General features: G+C 37.5%; 1 protein-coding gene across 1 annotated transcript in view; it reads right to left on the bottom strand.

Annotated features, from left to right (window-relative positions):
• LOC120224168 (sodium/hydrogen exchanger 9-like) overlaps window positions 1-10,416 on the bottom strand; it is a 28,182-nt gene extending 17,766 nt beyond the window's left edge. Inside the window, exon 1 of the mRNA XM_039222376.1 lies at window positions 10,120-10,416. Coding sequence (XP_039078307.1) covers window positions 10,120-10,291 — 172 coding nt within the window. The 5' untranslated portion in view covers window positions 10,292-10,416. The remainder of the gene's footprint in view (window positions 1-10,119) is intronic.
• Window positions 10,417-15,567: the final 5,151 nt, after the last annotated feature.

The raw sequence follows: 15,567 nt of genomic DNA on the forward strand, positions 1-15,567 counted from the left end.
ACACTTTAGGCAGTATTATAACCCAACTTTCCCTAAGTCCACAAACTCCCTTGAGTCAAGAAGAAAATAATCCTCCAAGTTTATGTAATCGGTCAGTGACCAACATCTTAAAATGTAGAGAACATCACACCAAATGCTGTGATGTTCCTGTACTGGCAGAGCTTGCAATATACCTCCCATAGCAGATGCCTGATAGGCAGTTGACACACTGATGTTTGTAGGAGGAGGAAGGAAGGAAGGAAGGAAGAAGGAGGGAGGAAAGAGGCTCGTGGGCACTCAAAATGAGACATTTAGAAATATGTGCCTTGTCTTTCTGGACTGGCTTTCACTTCATTCTCCACATTGAAAATACGAGAAAACTCTACTCCCTCCTTTCCTCCCTCGGTTTTCATGGCACAGACACACAAGGCATTGCTCTGAATTTGAGAAAATTATAAAAATGAATAAAATATGGCCCTGATCATAAAACATTAAAATATTTTAGTCTTACGGGGTCTTTTTCTCTTGTCCCAATATTGTGATCCTTATTTCCAGTAAGAATAAGGTACAAATGTTTTATAAGTCTCTTCTCATATTAAGCCTGCATTTCATAGGCAATCCCCCTGCATCTTGTTGATGATCATTCTCCATGGTGCTGAACCATTTTCCCAAAGGGGCTTTTTTTAGAGGAACATACATAGATAGGACTCTACTTGCATATACAATGATTATATTTATGTACAATGGAACAGATTACAGAATGGTTTTGAAAATAATAAGTGTTAAAATCTATGATCAGACCTATGGTTGTGTTTATACACTATCACACACACTACCACACTGCATGGGAGCATACCCTAGGAGGCTTCCTTCAGATTCTTTTTCTGTAGGAGTGGTGCTCCCCTGGCATCATACAATGCAACAAGCCCATCTATATACATGTGTCTAGTCAGACGAGTCCATATATGCCACAAAAGGTATATATTTAAATGCTACATGATATTGGAGAGAATTTAGGAACCTAAAGCAAAGGTATGTAGTTACTTTATATAGATTGGAGAACTGAATTTTGTACTTCTTTCATTCTGTATGAATTGAATGGCACCAAGAATAATCTAGATAAATGAGGCACTGCCCCTTCCTAAAACAAGAAGATAAATCCTTAAACTATGTAATATTATATATCAACTTGATTAGTGTACCAGACACTGTTGATTGTCAACCCAGTATCCATCCTCCTTTTTCCCAAAAAAGCCTTGATTTGTGCAGCTATCCACCCCTCCTCCCACAGCTATATACTCAGGATAAGTTGACCTGTACTTCAGCTCCAAGGGTGTTCACTTTCCCCTTGCTGATAATTGGTACTATAATGGCATCTATTCCAGTCAATAAAAAGTGGGGAGAAGCTAGCTAGGGAGCTTTTTGGAAAAAGGTTTGATATCCTAAGGGAAAGACAGAAGCAATGAGTTCTCGTCTTCCTCAGAATATTATGGGGCCTGGATAGGATACCAGGAACTTCCATACCCATGTTACTCCTTACCTGATGTTAAAGTCAGACTGGGAATAGCAGAGCCAGGCAAAAGAAAGAACCTGTATATCAAGCAGTTTGGGAAGGCTAACTAGGGAAACTGAAATCAGGGACTGTAGCACAGCTGAGAAATAAGAGAGGTGTTCAAGAAGGATAGATAGTTGACAAGAAAGTCTTGAGAAAGACCCATATGAGCTTCTTGTTGGGAGAGAGATTTGCTGTGGTTTCCAGCAGAGGAAACAGCTTTGGAGACATTTATCTGAAGAGAGAAATGAAAATTGAGATATGGTGGGGACATGGAGAGGAAGTTAACATCAGAATTTGCCTATATTTCTGTGAGGAAAAATTTAGCAAAGGAATTTGACTACAGGAATGTCAAGATAACAGTAATAAAATTAAGCCCAAGGAAAAGTACCATTTACCATTATGAGTACTTTTTTTACAGTGCAAGATTCTTTAAGGCAGGGAATCTAAGATAGTACTTCAGTCACCCAGATTCAAAAAATATGAACTAGGGATTCAAAATGTGGAAATAAAGAGGAAAAGGGTATGACAAATATCTAAGGAAGCCAAATCAGTGGACACCATTTAACTGTGTGCAAGAGAGTATTCATCATATTAAAGTGTCATATCCACAATTTTTATATTTTTACTTGATAACTACCTACTTCATCCCCACTCAGTCTTACCAAATTGTTATCAGAACACTGATTTGGAGAGATGATATGGGTTTGAATATCAAATGCCATTTGCATTTCCTTTTAGCAGTTTAGTTTTACACTGAGATCAATCATGTATAGAACCAAAAGTAAAAATATACAATGCCTTCTGATTATTTAGGGATTTCATTCCTTCTCTTCCCTCCCACCAATCCTCTAAATTCAAAGGACTAAAGGAAAGTGTGGGTGTTGCTAAAAGGGACACAATTTATTGCTTTGTGCTGGCTCACTATCAACTTGCTTTAGTGAAGAAAAAAACCCTGTAAGAGTTTTGGAACAGGTCTGGGGCAAGAGTAAGAGTACCTGGTAAGAGTACCTCATGATGTTTCAAGGACAGAACCTGTCCTACCTAAGGAGGCCTCATTCAAAGCTCTATCTTCTCACAGGTTAGAGTCACATGGGAAATGACAGACAGAAAGACCCAACCATCTACCACCCCAAGGTATCCAATATTTTTCTCCATCTTTGTGTATACCAATAATGCACATAGGCACACACACATGCACATAACATACACACATACACACACTGTACATTTCTCTGTACACTATGGGGTTCCTAACATAGGATTATAGATAACTTTTCTCTAGAAACTATTTCAGCCACCAGCTTATATATAGCTAAAACTCTTTCCTGCAAGCATCGTAGGAGATTCACAGAAGAAATATAGAGATAGAGATATCTAACTAGCCACATACCAACTAAAAAAATTATTTCTTACTATATAATGTTTACACAAAACAGCATATTTTTGGGTTTTGTTTATGTAAAACCAGAAGAGGAAACATTATTAAGTAATATAAATAGTGAAAAAGCAGAGGGGCTGGGGAACTCTCTAATAAGTGAAGATTTTCTCCCAACCCTCCTTTTCATCACAGAATACTAATGTATTGAGAAAGAGAAAAGAGAAGAAAGTAAAGGAGACAAAACTAGGAACCACATATGGAACTTTATTTTCCTAGTTCTCAAATTTTAGTGTATCAGAAGTCTCTGGAAGGTTTGTTAAACACAGACTGCCGGACTCTGCCTCAAGCTTCCTACTCAGTAGTAGGTCTGGGTTGGGTCCCACATTCTTGCATTTCTAAAAAGTTCTCAGGTGATGCTGATGCTGTGAGGAGCACTGTTGTATAAGACAACAAATAGTTCCCACCATTTTGAGTGCTATCACAGTCCTAGAGCTCTGTCAAAGTCCAAGCCACCTCACGCTCATGCACACAGGTTTCATAATAGCATAGGGAGCCCAGAGGCATAATTAAAGATACTACCTTCAGTCTCTTCCAAAAATTCAAGTCAATTAAACTAACATATGATGAAAGCTGATTTTGTATGATTCATATGAATAAGGCACTTACAGAAATTTCCCCCACCCATTCTGGCAACCACAGACATTTAAAACCTGCCTAAGTGTGGACTTGCAACATTGCTTTCCCCAATTTTGGGACAGGTGTTTCCAAGTCAGCTTCATCACTCTCTCTCTGGGACAGTTTAACCCCACTTCTTGGCATGCATGTACTTTCACAATATTGTTCCCACTGAATTTCCCATGCTGGGCTTTATGCTATGACAGAATAACATTTCTGAGGCCTAAGGTAAAAGAAAAACTTAACTATTTGCCTCGTTTCCCCTTTCCTGACAGCATCACAGGATACTAATTTGAGAAAGTCTCAACAGCAGACTTTGGTGAGAGGACAACTGTGGTCAAAACTTGAGATCCCTAGCTTTCAAGGTGGTGTTCTTGCCAATTATTCTGTGCAGCCTTAGCCAAAGTTTTAGAGTTTCTTTTTCCTTATATGGAAACTGAAGATCATTGTATTTTGCTTGGATACCTGAGCATTAGCAATAATATTTATACTTAGATACCTCAGTCTCTATCTTTCTTCTGTAAACTTTCCAAGATACCATTACCTGGCACAGAGTAGACATTTATTAAATAATAACCACTCTTCTAGAGCTAAATGTGTAAAAGAATATGGGTTTATGGTCCTGGGCTTAAAGAAGCTAAGCTTGCTATTGGTTTCCAGCAAGTCACTTCATGTCTCTGTGTGCTGGTTTACTCATTTGTTATTTTCTTTCTTTCTTTTTTTTCAAGAGAGAGCATGAGCAGGGAAAGGGAAAGGGGCAGTGGGAGAGAGAGAGAATCTTAAGCAGGTTCCATGCTCACAGCAATGGAGACCAATATGGGGCTTATTCCCACAACCCTGGGATCATGACCTGAGCCAAAATCAAGAGTGGGACGCTCAACTGAGCCATCCAGGAACCCCAATTTCCTCATTTGTAACATGAAAATGTTATACTTCCTCCCCAACACACACATGCACATACAAATACACACAGAATGGGGCGCCTGGGTGGCTTAGTCGGTTAAGCGTCCGACTTTCGCTTAGGTCATGATCTCGCGGTTCGTGGGTTCGAGCCCCACGTCGGGCTCTGTGCTGACTGCCAGCTCAGAGCCTGGAGCCTGTTTCAGTCTGTGACTCCCTCTCTCTCTGACCCTCCCCTGCTCACGCTATCTCTCTCCTAGAAATAAATAAAACATTAAAAAAAAAAAAAACAAATACACCCAGATTTGTGACACTCAGTGGTTGGGTTGTACAGAGGCAAATTACCAAGGTATGAATACCGGCTATGGCATTTCAAAGGTATGTGATCTTTGACAAGTTACTTGATTTTTGGTGTGTCAGTTTCTGCATCTAAAAAAAAAGGTTGTTGTGAGGATTAAATGAGTGAACACATGTAAAGCCCTTATGACAAAACAGTTCACATCGTAAATGCTATTTGTGTTATCTATTTTCACTATTTTATTTTGATGTAATAGATGTTTAACAAATGTTAGTTCTTGATATCTCCACTTCTTTAACCATATAATTTTAATTCTATTTAGACTATCTATAATATCTCCATAAACAGTTTGAATCATAGATTCGTTTTCTTGATGTGTACACTTATCATCCTTTAATACCCTGAGAGAGGATCTTTTGAGGCATCACAACAGTTTGTATGCAGGGTTTCCTCTGTAGCTCCTTAGAGATTCAGAAGCACAACCGATTGTATAGGAGGTTATTTTCTTAAAATCAACTTCTGAAAACCTACAGAGAGCAATATGCCTTGAATTTTTTCACTTTTTCAACATTTATTTGACTAACACTTTACAGCATGGAAAATCTTGCCATGATCTCTGAAGCTTCTTAAAATTGACCTTTTTACACTAAAGGGAGAGCAAGTTGAGTTCACTGGACTCTTAACCCTAATTACCTTTCCTGCAGTTCCCTTCAAATTAAACCAGAACCACTCTGATTTTCACATGACATACATCCATAAGCCACTGAATCTCAACCTGCCCTCCCTGTTCTGATGCTATAACTGGCTCTCCTTACCTTTCTGACAGGAATTCAATAGGATTTACTGAGCACTCATTGCAAAATCAGAGCAGGACTAAAAGAACTAAGAGTGGTAAAGTAACACTAACTAAAATCCTATCTGCAAGAAAGGCCTGAATATCATTATAGGCTGGTAGGGTTCTAGGAAGAAAGCTACTAGTTGGGTTGAAGTGACTGAGAGATGCCTGATAGCTGAAGTTAGTCTTGGCCTAAATTTTGAAGGACTTTTGAAGCTGGAAGGGAGTTTTCATTTCTTCCTCATTTTACAGATAAGAGAAATAAGGACAGAGATTAAGTCACTTGGCCAGAGTAATGCATCTAGCTACTGAAAAAAAAAAAAGTCATCAAGATTTAAAAACCCAAATCCCCAAGAGAGAATCAAATGCTTTCTCCATTAAAGCATACCACATTTGAATAAGTACAAAGCCTCAGAAGGGCTTTCCAGGCAGGGCGAAGAGGGCAAAGTGGGCAAAGTGGTAGTAAACAACTCCAATGGGCCTGGCAGTCAAGGAGCAGTGCTGGACTGGAGCAGAGCAAAATGGGCCAGTAGGGTGGAGCCCCAGGATGTTCAGCAGCACAATTTTATCCTCAGGAACTTCCAACCAGTGCTAGGATGAAATCAGTACCCTATGATTTTTCAAGAAAGATAGCTTTTAAACCTTAGTGATCCACATGTAACTGCATTATCTTTAAATTTCAAAAAAAAAAAAGCTATTGAGTAAATTATTTGACCTTATCATATTGTTAAGTATACTGTTAGATGATCAGACATAGTTTACATAGTTTAACATGACATAGTTTGATGAATTCAAAATCTAAACTTTGTGTCTTGGGATTTCTCTTCTGTCTGCTAACCAGTGAGCAAATTTCCACATTAGTTCAGAGACTGTTCCTTATATTGTAAGGCCATAAATCAAAGACAGACTTCTAAGACTTTCAATTGTTTCTGTCCTTAAGCTGAGATCCCAACTCTCAAATGTATGGGATTATGAATGCCCTATAAAGTATGAGAACTGCCCGTGATGTGTAATGAAATTCTTAATGCTATCGGGGAATAAGGAGAGGTTTTTCTTTTATGAACAAGGAGCATGGGATACAGGGCCTTAAGTGAGCAGCACTAAGTGCACCAGCTGCTGTCAGTCAATATTTTGGCCATTAACAGTCATTTAAGCTATTAGTCCAATTTAAATGACTATCATCAAGGCTTAAGATATAAACCAGGTAGATTTGAATTCCTGAATTTTGAAATAATGAGAGCCGCAGAATGTCATGAAACACAATTACCCATTACTGTTCCTCATGAAGCAAAAGTATGGTTAAAAAATAATGCTGACACTGATTTTTAAAAGCATCATAGGACTCTTAATGTCAAAAAAGAAGGTATTTTTCACATAATAGATTATTTGTAGTTGGAGTATCAGATTGATCTCCAATGAACATAGAAATCAAACAATACTACACAGTTTTCCTTGGCCTCTACAATCCTTCATAAGATATTTTAAGGTTAACAACTTTTAAATTGTTTCTAACAGTAACCATAATAGAGCAATTAAATGTTCTGTTTTTTTAACTTTTCTCCTCATTTTTCTTTAACTGCTCATTTCCTAAGCCCCTGCTCCTTAAAATTTTTAAGTTGGATTCCTGATATACTGATAAAATGTATTAACATCTACTTTTTCTTCTAAAGGACATTTGACACATTTCAGCAAAATAACTAGTAGAAAGGCAGAATGTCTTAGTAGAGATGGAAGTTGAAACCCAACTCAGCAGCTAATTATATGACCCTCACCTAGCTAAGTTTTCTTTTCCTTGCTTGTGAAATTAAGATGTTGGAATTATGATCTCTAAGACTCCTTCCCAATTTGTGAATCTCAAATTCATTTATAGGCACGGGGCACTTCATCACTTGACATTTTCTTTCCTCTTTCTTATTTAAACATGTTTATTATAATGTCCAATCTTGTTCCTCTGTTGCAGTTTCAGACTACTTTATCACTGACAGAAAGTGCCTAATAAATATTTCAGATATAATGATGAACAGGAACCAACCTTCTAGACATGCGTATGTATAATTTTTTTTTTTAATTTTTTTTTTGATGTTTTATTTTTTATTTATTTCTAGGAGAGAGAGAGACAGCATGAGCAGGGGAGGGTCAGAGAGAGAGGGAGTCACAGACTGAAACAGGCTCCAGACTCTGAGCTGGCAGTCAGCACAGAGCCCGACGCGGGGCTCGAACCCACGAACCGTGAGATCATGACCTAAGCGAAAGTCGGACGCTTAACCGACTAAGCCACCCAGGCGCCCCTAGACATGCATATGTATAAAAGCACATGAACCTTGCTATGAGTGACTGTTCAATTTTTGGGAAGTTACTTCACTGCTCTGAGATTTAATTTCTTCCTCTGTATAATGAAGGGGCTAGAGAAGATAACCTCTAAGATCCCCTTAAATTTCAACAATTATAATTCTATACCAACAAAAAAATTAAACATTAAAGTGAACGTATTTTCATTCACTTATATAGTTTAAGATAACTTAAGGATACTCAAAATTCTAGTAAAGGAATAGTTATGCATACATATGCATGTTTTCATTATTTTTATAATATTTTACTTTGCACTGTTTCAGAATTCGCTTTCAATAACTTACATATAAAAATTCAGAGGAACAGAAATCAGACAACTTAATACCACTCTTAAAAACCACTTCTTCTTATAGCCTTAAGAATAGCAATTTAAAGAAATGCTATCTGAAATATTGTGCAATATACTAATATTTTATGACTTCAACCATAACTTAAAAGTATTTCATTAAGTTTTTGAGAATAAAGGGAATCTAGAACTTTGCCAGGCTCATAAGTAAAAGTTGCACTTATATATTACGAGTACAAAGTATGGATGAATTTTAAGAAACCACCAAAATTTTACAAATTTTTACAAATGCTTTACAAAAAAGTATATCTATCATGGATTAGCTGAAATTGGTAAAATGGGTCATAGTTTAATCATATTCAGTGCTGTGAAGAAATCTTGTCTTTTAATAAAAGTTTATAATTTAAAAATCTGTGTTGTTTTTGCAAAACCATATGTAATCCTCTAACTTAGTGCCAAGAATTACATTGTTTCTGGCTTCTCAGATTACATCCCATATCCTCTTTGATTATTTATTAGCCAAGTCAAGAGAAAGATCATGGTTCACTGTTAATGGAGAAGGGCAAATGACTGCTACCTAGGGCTTTACATCTTACAGAATCACTTCCTTTCTGTTTGACATTTTCTTCAACCTGATTGTGTTTTCCCCTCAAATGAGCGTTTTGTTTTGTGCTTTAAGACCCTCAATACAAAGGAATTTAACTCTGCTTTGAAAGGATCAGCACATCAGTCTTCTAAAATAAAGTATACTGTTTAGCCTATAACTTTTAGTTCCTAGCTCAAGTATCTCACAGTGGAATCTAGTTTAAGCTAAAATCTAGTTTAAGGTCTCAAATCATGACTGTACATTGTTATCATCAGGACGTCACATGGCTAGCATATAAAATTGATCCTGTGCCCTGAACTTCAGGGATCTAAAAGGCTTCAAGACATCCAAAATGAGGGAAGCAAAATATAAAAGTACATTTTTTGCTATAAATTATAGCAATGCTTCACTTGTTTTCACTGTGTTCAAAGTTCCTATCCATTATCAGGCTGAGATAAGAATGGTAAAGTAAGTTTTAAAACTCCTGGTGTCTTGCATTGTAGTTTCAAAGATGAGAGTACAGCATAGATAATCTCTGTCACATTTTATTAAACTTTCTGAAAGGAATGACGTGGTAAATTGTACAGAAAGAAGAATACTTTGGGAGTTTAAAATATTAAATGCTTTTCCAGATCTTCCCCTCCAAAAAGTATATAGCAAATAATATTAAAAATGACAATAAGTATAAATTAGTGTGAAATCAGGCTAAGAAATGAAAAGTACTGAGTAAAGAAACTCTTGAATAATAAAACATTGCCCATATAATAAAAATGGTTTTGGTTACAGTTATTCTGATAGCAGGGGTGGGGTATGTTTCTGCAAGTTTCCTTTTTGAAACTAGTTGACATAAGATGATTCACTCTATATAGTTTTAAATAATGCTATTTCCAGAACTTTATAATGCTCCTCAATCTCTCCTGTGAAAAAACAGCCGCTCTTTGTGACTGCAGAGTCCTGACTTCCCAATATCTATCATTACAAAAACAAACAGTTTGCTCCGTTTGACTCCCCACATGACAATGGACCCACATCTGTCAACAGACTCACATTATGTGCCGTGTGAGAACACGACTATGATATTTACTCTTGTGACAGGGCAAATTTCAGCAGCTCATCTGGAAAGAGATGAGCATTCATTATGTGCAGCACCTTTCATCAAGCTAATGACATTTCAATCAGCACATTTTCTCTAGTTTCAATACTTTGCCATCTGAGCACAAGTCTCTAATTACACCCAAGCAACAAGTTTCACATCAATCCTACAATTTCTGCACTCACCATACACCATTGCTCCTCCGGTTTCATGCAAGAAGCGAAATCGATGATTTTTAAATAACCAGATTGTCAAAATGGTAAGGATAAGCAAAAAATTAAAGACAAGCAGCTCCACCGCTCCCTGATGTTGAAACTGATACTCTTTCTCTGACGTAAACCTTTGCTGTCTTTCCATTCTCTAGTCTTCTTGGAATTCCTTAGATAAAAACCTGGATAAGGACTATTTTATTCAGATTTGCCTGAAACAGTCTAACTGCCTGAAAATTTCAGAATAAACACTACCACTTAAGTTGCTACTTCATGAGCATTCTGCCTTAGCTTAGTATTCATACGGCTTCTCGTTACAACTTCCTGTTTCTCTCTTAAAGCAGCCCTGTCTCTTTTCAAACTCCGGAGTGTAGTTTCATCATGGATTCTTACTGTCTTTAAACAATCCATTCCACGAAATTATCTCATGTTGGACAAACCTGCAAGCAATCATTCTGAGATCTTGAGTCATGATTCTTATTGTTTCAAACAGGCTCCTTAAGCTGCATAACTGGTGAACTGTAGATTAAGAATAAAACAGATCACCTTTCATCAGCAACATTTTCTAAGTTCAAAAATCATGAGAGACTCTTGAATGCTGAGAACAAACTGAGGGCTGATGAGGGTGGGAGAGAGGGGAACAGGGGTGATGGGCATGGGGGAGGGCACTTGTTGGGATGAGTACTGGGTGTTATATGTAAACCAACTTGACAATAAACTATTTAAAAAAATAACAAAAAGCTAATTCCCGAATTATAACCTCACTCACATATCAGATTTCACAAAGTCTACCAATGTGATAGGGATTAATTGATGGCTCTGATTTGACCTAAGATGATTTCATGGGAATTTTCTTTTAAGTTGAGAACGAAGAAAGAGTTTAGTATATGACTTCCCCTCTTTCTCTATGGATTTATATAACTGGTAGTCACAGTGCAGCATTTAAACTAATCAATTCTTTCCCTTTAACCAAGAATAAATGAAAGCAAAAGACACAAAGAAAATCATGTCCCCTTCTCTACAGTTGTGCTGTTTGGATATATTGAGTCAAAAAAAGAAAAGACACTAAACACATATCTTTGAAGGAAGAAACCGTATAGCTATCCTCAGTAATAACTATGTACACGAATTTCTCTTTATAGAGCTTCTGGTCCAGACATCCAGGACCCACAGAAATCTGCTACAGATCACAAACCTCCTCTGTCTTGTGGCAAAACAATGTGGTTAGATCACTGAGTAATAGTCTGCCACCAGTAATGAAGGCTCCAAAAATCAAAAGGCTTAGACCATAAAAGTGATAATTCTTCAGATCACCTTCCATTTGGCAGGCTGGTTCTGTTAGAATTTATAGTTTTATGCTTTTTGAAAAAGTTCAAGACAATACTACTACCAGGGGCTCTGCTGCTTCTTTAGCAGCTGCTATGATTTGTTGGCCTTATTGGTCTTATCATGCAATTAGGTACATCCAAGGGTTCAGTGAGTTTTTTCCTCATTTCATGGGTTAAGTGAGTTTTTCCCTCATTTCATGGTACTACTGTAACTCAGGAGTATAAATCATTTAGTATGCCCATACTCAACAGAATTGGCATTCAGTGTGTACAGTGTAAATGATTCCTTGAGTAGGGGAAGTCCAAATATATCCTCCAAAGCTCTTGTCACCAAAAGCTAGAGGTCAAACATGTAATATATTGGGAGCTAACTAGCTCCTCAATAACAGTTTCACCCACAGGAAAGTCACTCAACCACTTACTGTAAAACTGCTGTTTCAGCTTCTTTGCCTTCTGCAACTTTTGAAGCTGATTTCCTCTCTGAGTTAAACTCAGCGAGGGGTATTTATGTGGGCTGCAGATGTTCTTTTAACACACTACCCTTTTTGGCAGGCATATATGTGATGACTAATATTCCCACTGTTTTGAAATCTGTCAGCTAATGCTTGCGAGAATTTCATGAAGCCTTAGTTTAGCAGGTTCTACCTTTACAATTTTGCAACCCCACAGGTTTAGTCTTGAGTTGTTAGATTTACAAGATAACCTGAATTCAAAGTCTGGCAATTCCCTATTTTTTTTCTGTTTTGATCATAATTTAATTACTTTGGTTTCCTTTTAATAATGGTAATTACTCCATCTGGGTAGAATAAACTTTCTTTGTCTTATTGTGACATCCAATTACATTCTCTTACCCAATAACACAGTTCAATGAGAGGATTAAAGTCCCTGAAATGTTTTGATTGGCTAATACATTGTTTTTAAAAGTTCTAAATGTGATGTCAACATACTCAAAAAAGTATATTTCACATTTAAAACTATATATATGGCTTCTTTGGGAAAAGAAAACTGATAAGATCTGGCCTCCTGGGCTCTCCCTCCCTTGTGGCCACAATCTGCTAGTACTTGTTTGTCACAAATCCCATTCATCCCATTTCACTCACTCATGTTCCCTGTGTGGCCCCTGTAGTTATTTGAATATTTGGTCCCTCATTTACAAGAATGGAATATAATCACTGTTCTGTTGTTCGATCTTGATGCACTTAACATCAAGATGAAAAGCTGGAAAGAAAGGGGACTCAGAAAACTTCTCCAATTCTTTAAACCAGAAAAGTATTTCAACTTTTCCTATTTTATTTTTTCTTAGACTATCATTTTATTTCTGTTGCACCAATAAAAGTACAAAACAATGAAATAGGAAAACATATTAATGTGGCACCCACCATGGACAGGAAATATTTTAGGATGATTTAATATCATCTAATTTAATGTTCATAAAAACTCTTCTTTCTACAGCTGAGGGACTTAAGGCTCAAATAGAGTTGGTAACATAGCCAAGGTTGCATAAGTAGTAGAAATTGAATTCATGTCTGGGGTTTAATGGCCTTAAGATGACATTTCTAGGGTGATTAATTCATCTTGGCTTGTCAGGAACTTTCCTGGTTTTAGTACTGAAAGTCCTGTGTCCCAAGAAACTCCTTAATCACAAGCAAACCAATCATCCTAATAGCCAAGGTTTTCCAAATGTGAAAATCCTCTTCTGTCAATAATAACTGTTCTTTCTGACATTCCTGAGGGAGAACTCACAAAGAAGAATATCAATTAAAAATTAAGGCACTGTTTTATTATCTGGGTACAATAACCCTTAGTGGCATGTTCTCTGATAAAGTTGGAATGGAACCCAAAATTTAGGCACAAGGCCCAAAGAAACATTCTTAATTGTTCCTTAATCTCAGTCTTAACACCTGCTGGCCAGTGAGTCAAAAGTTCTTGCTGCAAGATGCAACATGCAGATGAGAGGAAGTAAAGAGAAAAACAAGATTGCACAGCCCATTGCAGTGAGTATGCCCTGCCATAGTTTGCCTATCCAGCATCATGGAAGGAAGGACTTGAAGAAAGGAGCCTCCCAGCCCTGGTAACCTTGTATTGCATGGTAATACCACCACTAGTGAATGTGACTAGTTAGAATGCATAGATTGCAATTCAGAATCTAACCAATCATTTGAGAGCTCCTTATGCTTGAAGAGGACAGTGGAGATTGTGGGCTCAGAGGATCAAGAAGGGAGATTTTCCTAGGTTGAGGAAAGATGCCAAGAGTTTCCTTTCCTCACTTCTCTCTCAACCCTGCCAAATTCTCTCTCAACCATTGGCTTTAACAGAAAATACGTAAGCCAATGCATTGCTTCATTCACTTGGCCTATCCCTCAATACTTATCTCTCTTTGAGACTGGTGAAGTGGGGCTACATATTTTGCCCCCAAAATTTCTGAAATGGGCCAGGACAGGGGTGTAATTACGTTTACTTTAGGAGCATACCATGTCCTGAACCAAAAATTCATGCCCCACCTCCATTCTACTGTCAAACTCATGATAAATCCATCCATTAAAATAATTAAATAAGGAGACCATTAGGCTGGGGTGGCTCTAATGCCTTGGTAGTCTATGCAAACAAACCAAATCTAAGCCACAGTCAATGCACTCAAATGTAAGAGTGAAACTTAAGAACAGTCAATTACAAACAGCCACCTAGATTTTTCCCAAATAAGGCCATCACTTAAGTGATACCCAGTCAAGTAATTTCCTAGGTTCACTTCCATATCTTCTCTATAAATACTTCTCTCTTAGCTCCTGTTGGTAGACTACTACTAAACACTTTCAGTTTAGTGCTGCCCCAGTTTGAATGGATATATACACTCAAACTTTTACAAATTTTAATGTGCCTCAGTTTATTTTTAACACATCTCAGCTTCCCATACCCTCCAAAAAAGTCACATTAACACAAAAATGCCCCTAATTTGAACACTATGTACCCTTCCCATTAGTAGAGTCTACAGAGAAATGAGAGTTCAAAATTTAACAGGGAAGTTAAATTCTATCATAAACACTTAGAAAATATTAACTTCTCCCCAAATTTACTACCTACTACCTGATTTTTCTTTGTCTGTCTCTGCAGAGCCCTGGGTCTCTGGAACCCAGGGCCAAAAACTAAGGACATAACCCTTAAGTCCAAGTTCTTTCCACTGTTCTTCATTATGGTGGCAAGGTGAAATAAAGGTTATTGCAAACTAGTAAAATGAGATAATTTGTATAACTTTATGATAGGGAAAGATAGTATAAAATAGACAGAGAGGGAAAGGTTAGGACCTGAGGTCCCTGGGTGGGGAAAAACACACATTTTGAAACAATGCTGGGAGCCTCTGACCACAGCAAACCCCCTCAGGCATAAAGTCCCTCTTGAGAATGTAACAGATACCACCTACTCCTCCTCAGGTTCCCGCAGGAATTTGACAATCAAAATACCTTACCAAAAAAAAAGCAAACCATAAAACTTATGTTATAGGAGGGACAATATGGCCACAGTCTGACTCCTTAATCAATGGAATGGAGCCAATCAGGAATCGACAACCCAGCATCTAGAGTTATCCAGCCAGTAAGAGTAGAACCTGAGAAAGAATGAGAGGGAAGGGAAGAAGGTAGAGAAACTTATAAAACAACGACCCTTGCCTTAGTCGTGGGTATTCACCTTTGAATGTCCCCTCTCTGTAAAGAGAGCTTTCATACTACTCTTATTTTCTAATCTTATACTCTAATAAACTTTTACCCGCTGCCCATTTTGTGTCCAGCACTTCATTCTTCAAAGTGGCAAGGCAACAAATCCCCAGTATGCAGGTAAAAAATCCTGCAACATTTCTATTAAACCCAAGTACAGAAACATGTTTGGCATAAATGAGGATCTCTTCTTTCTTCTACCCAGCAGGGTGTGTTCCTTCAATGCTCTGAAGTGGGAAAACTGGGATATAGACCTCACTGTTTTCCCAGGTGTGAATTTATCTCTGGATTGTTGATCTTTGATATCCAGGAGTACATAAGAAGATTCGCTATCCAGGGATAACCAGAAAGAAGGTGAATCCCCTTCCACTTGCACTGGATGCTACTTGCTG

Source organism: Hyaena hyaena, unplaced genomic scaffold, assembly GCF_003009895.1.
Source record: "Hyaena hyaena isolate Hyena2069 unplaced genomic scaffold, ASM300989v1 scaffold_1118, whole genome shotgun sequence".
NCBI lineage: Eukaryota > Metazoa > Chordata > Mammalia > Carnivora > Hyaenidae > Hyaena > Hyaena hyaena.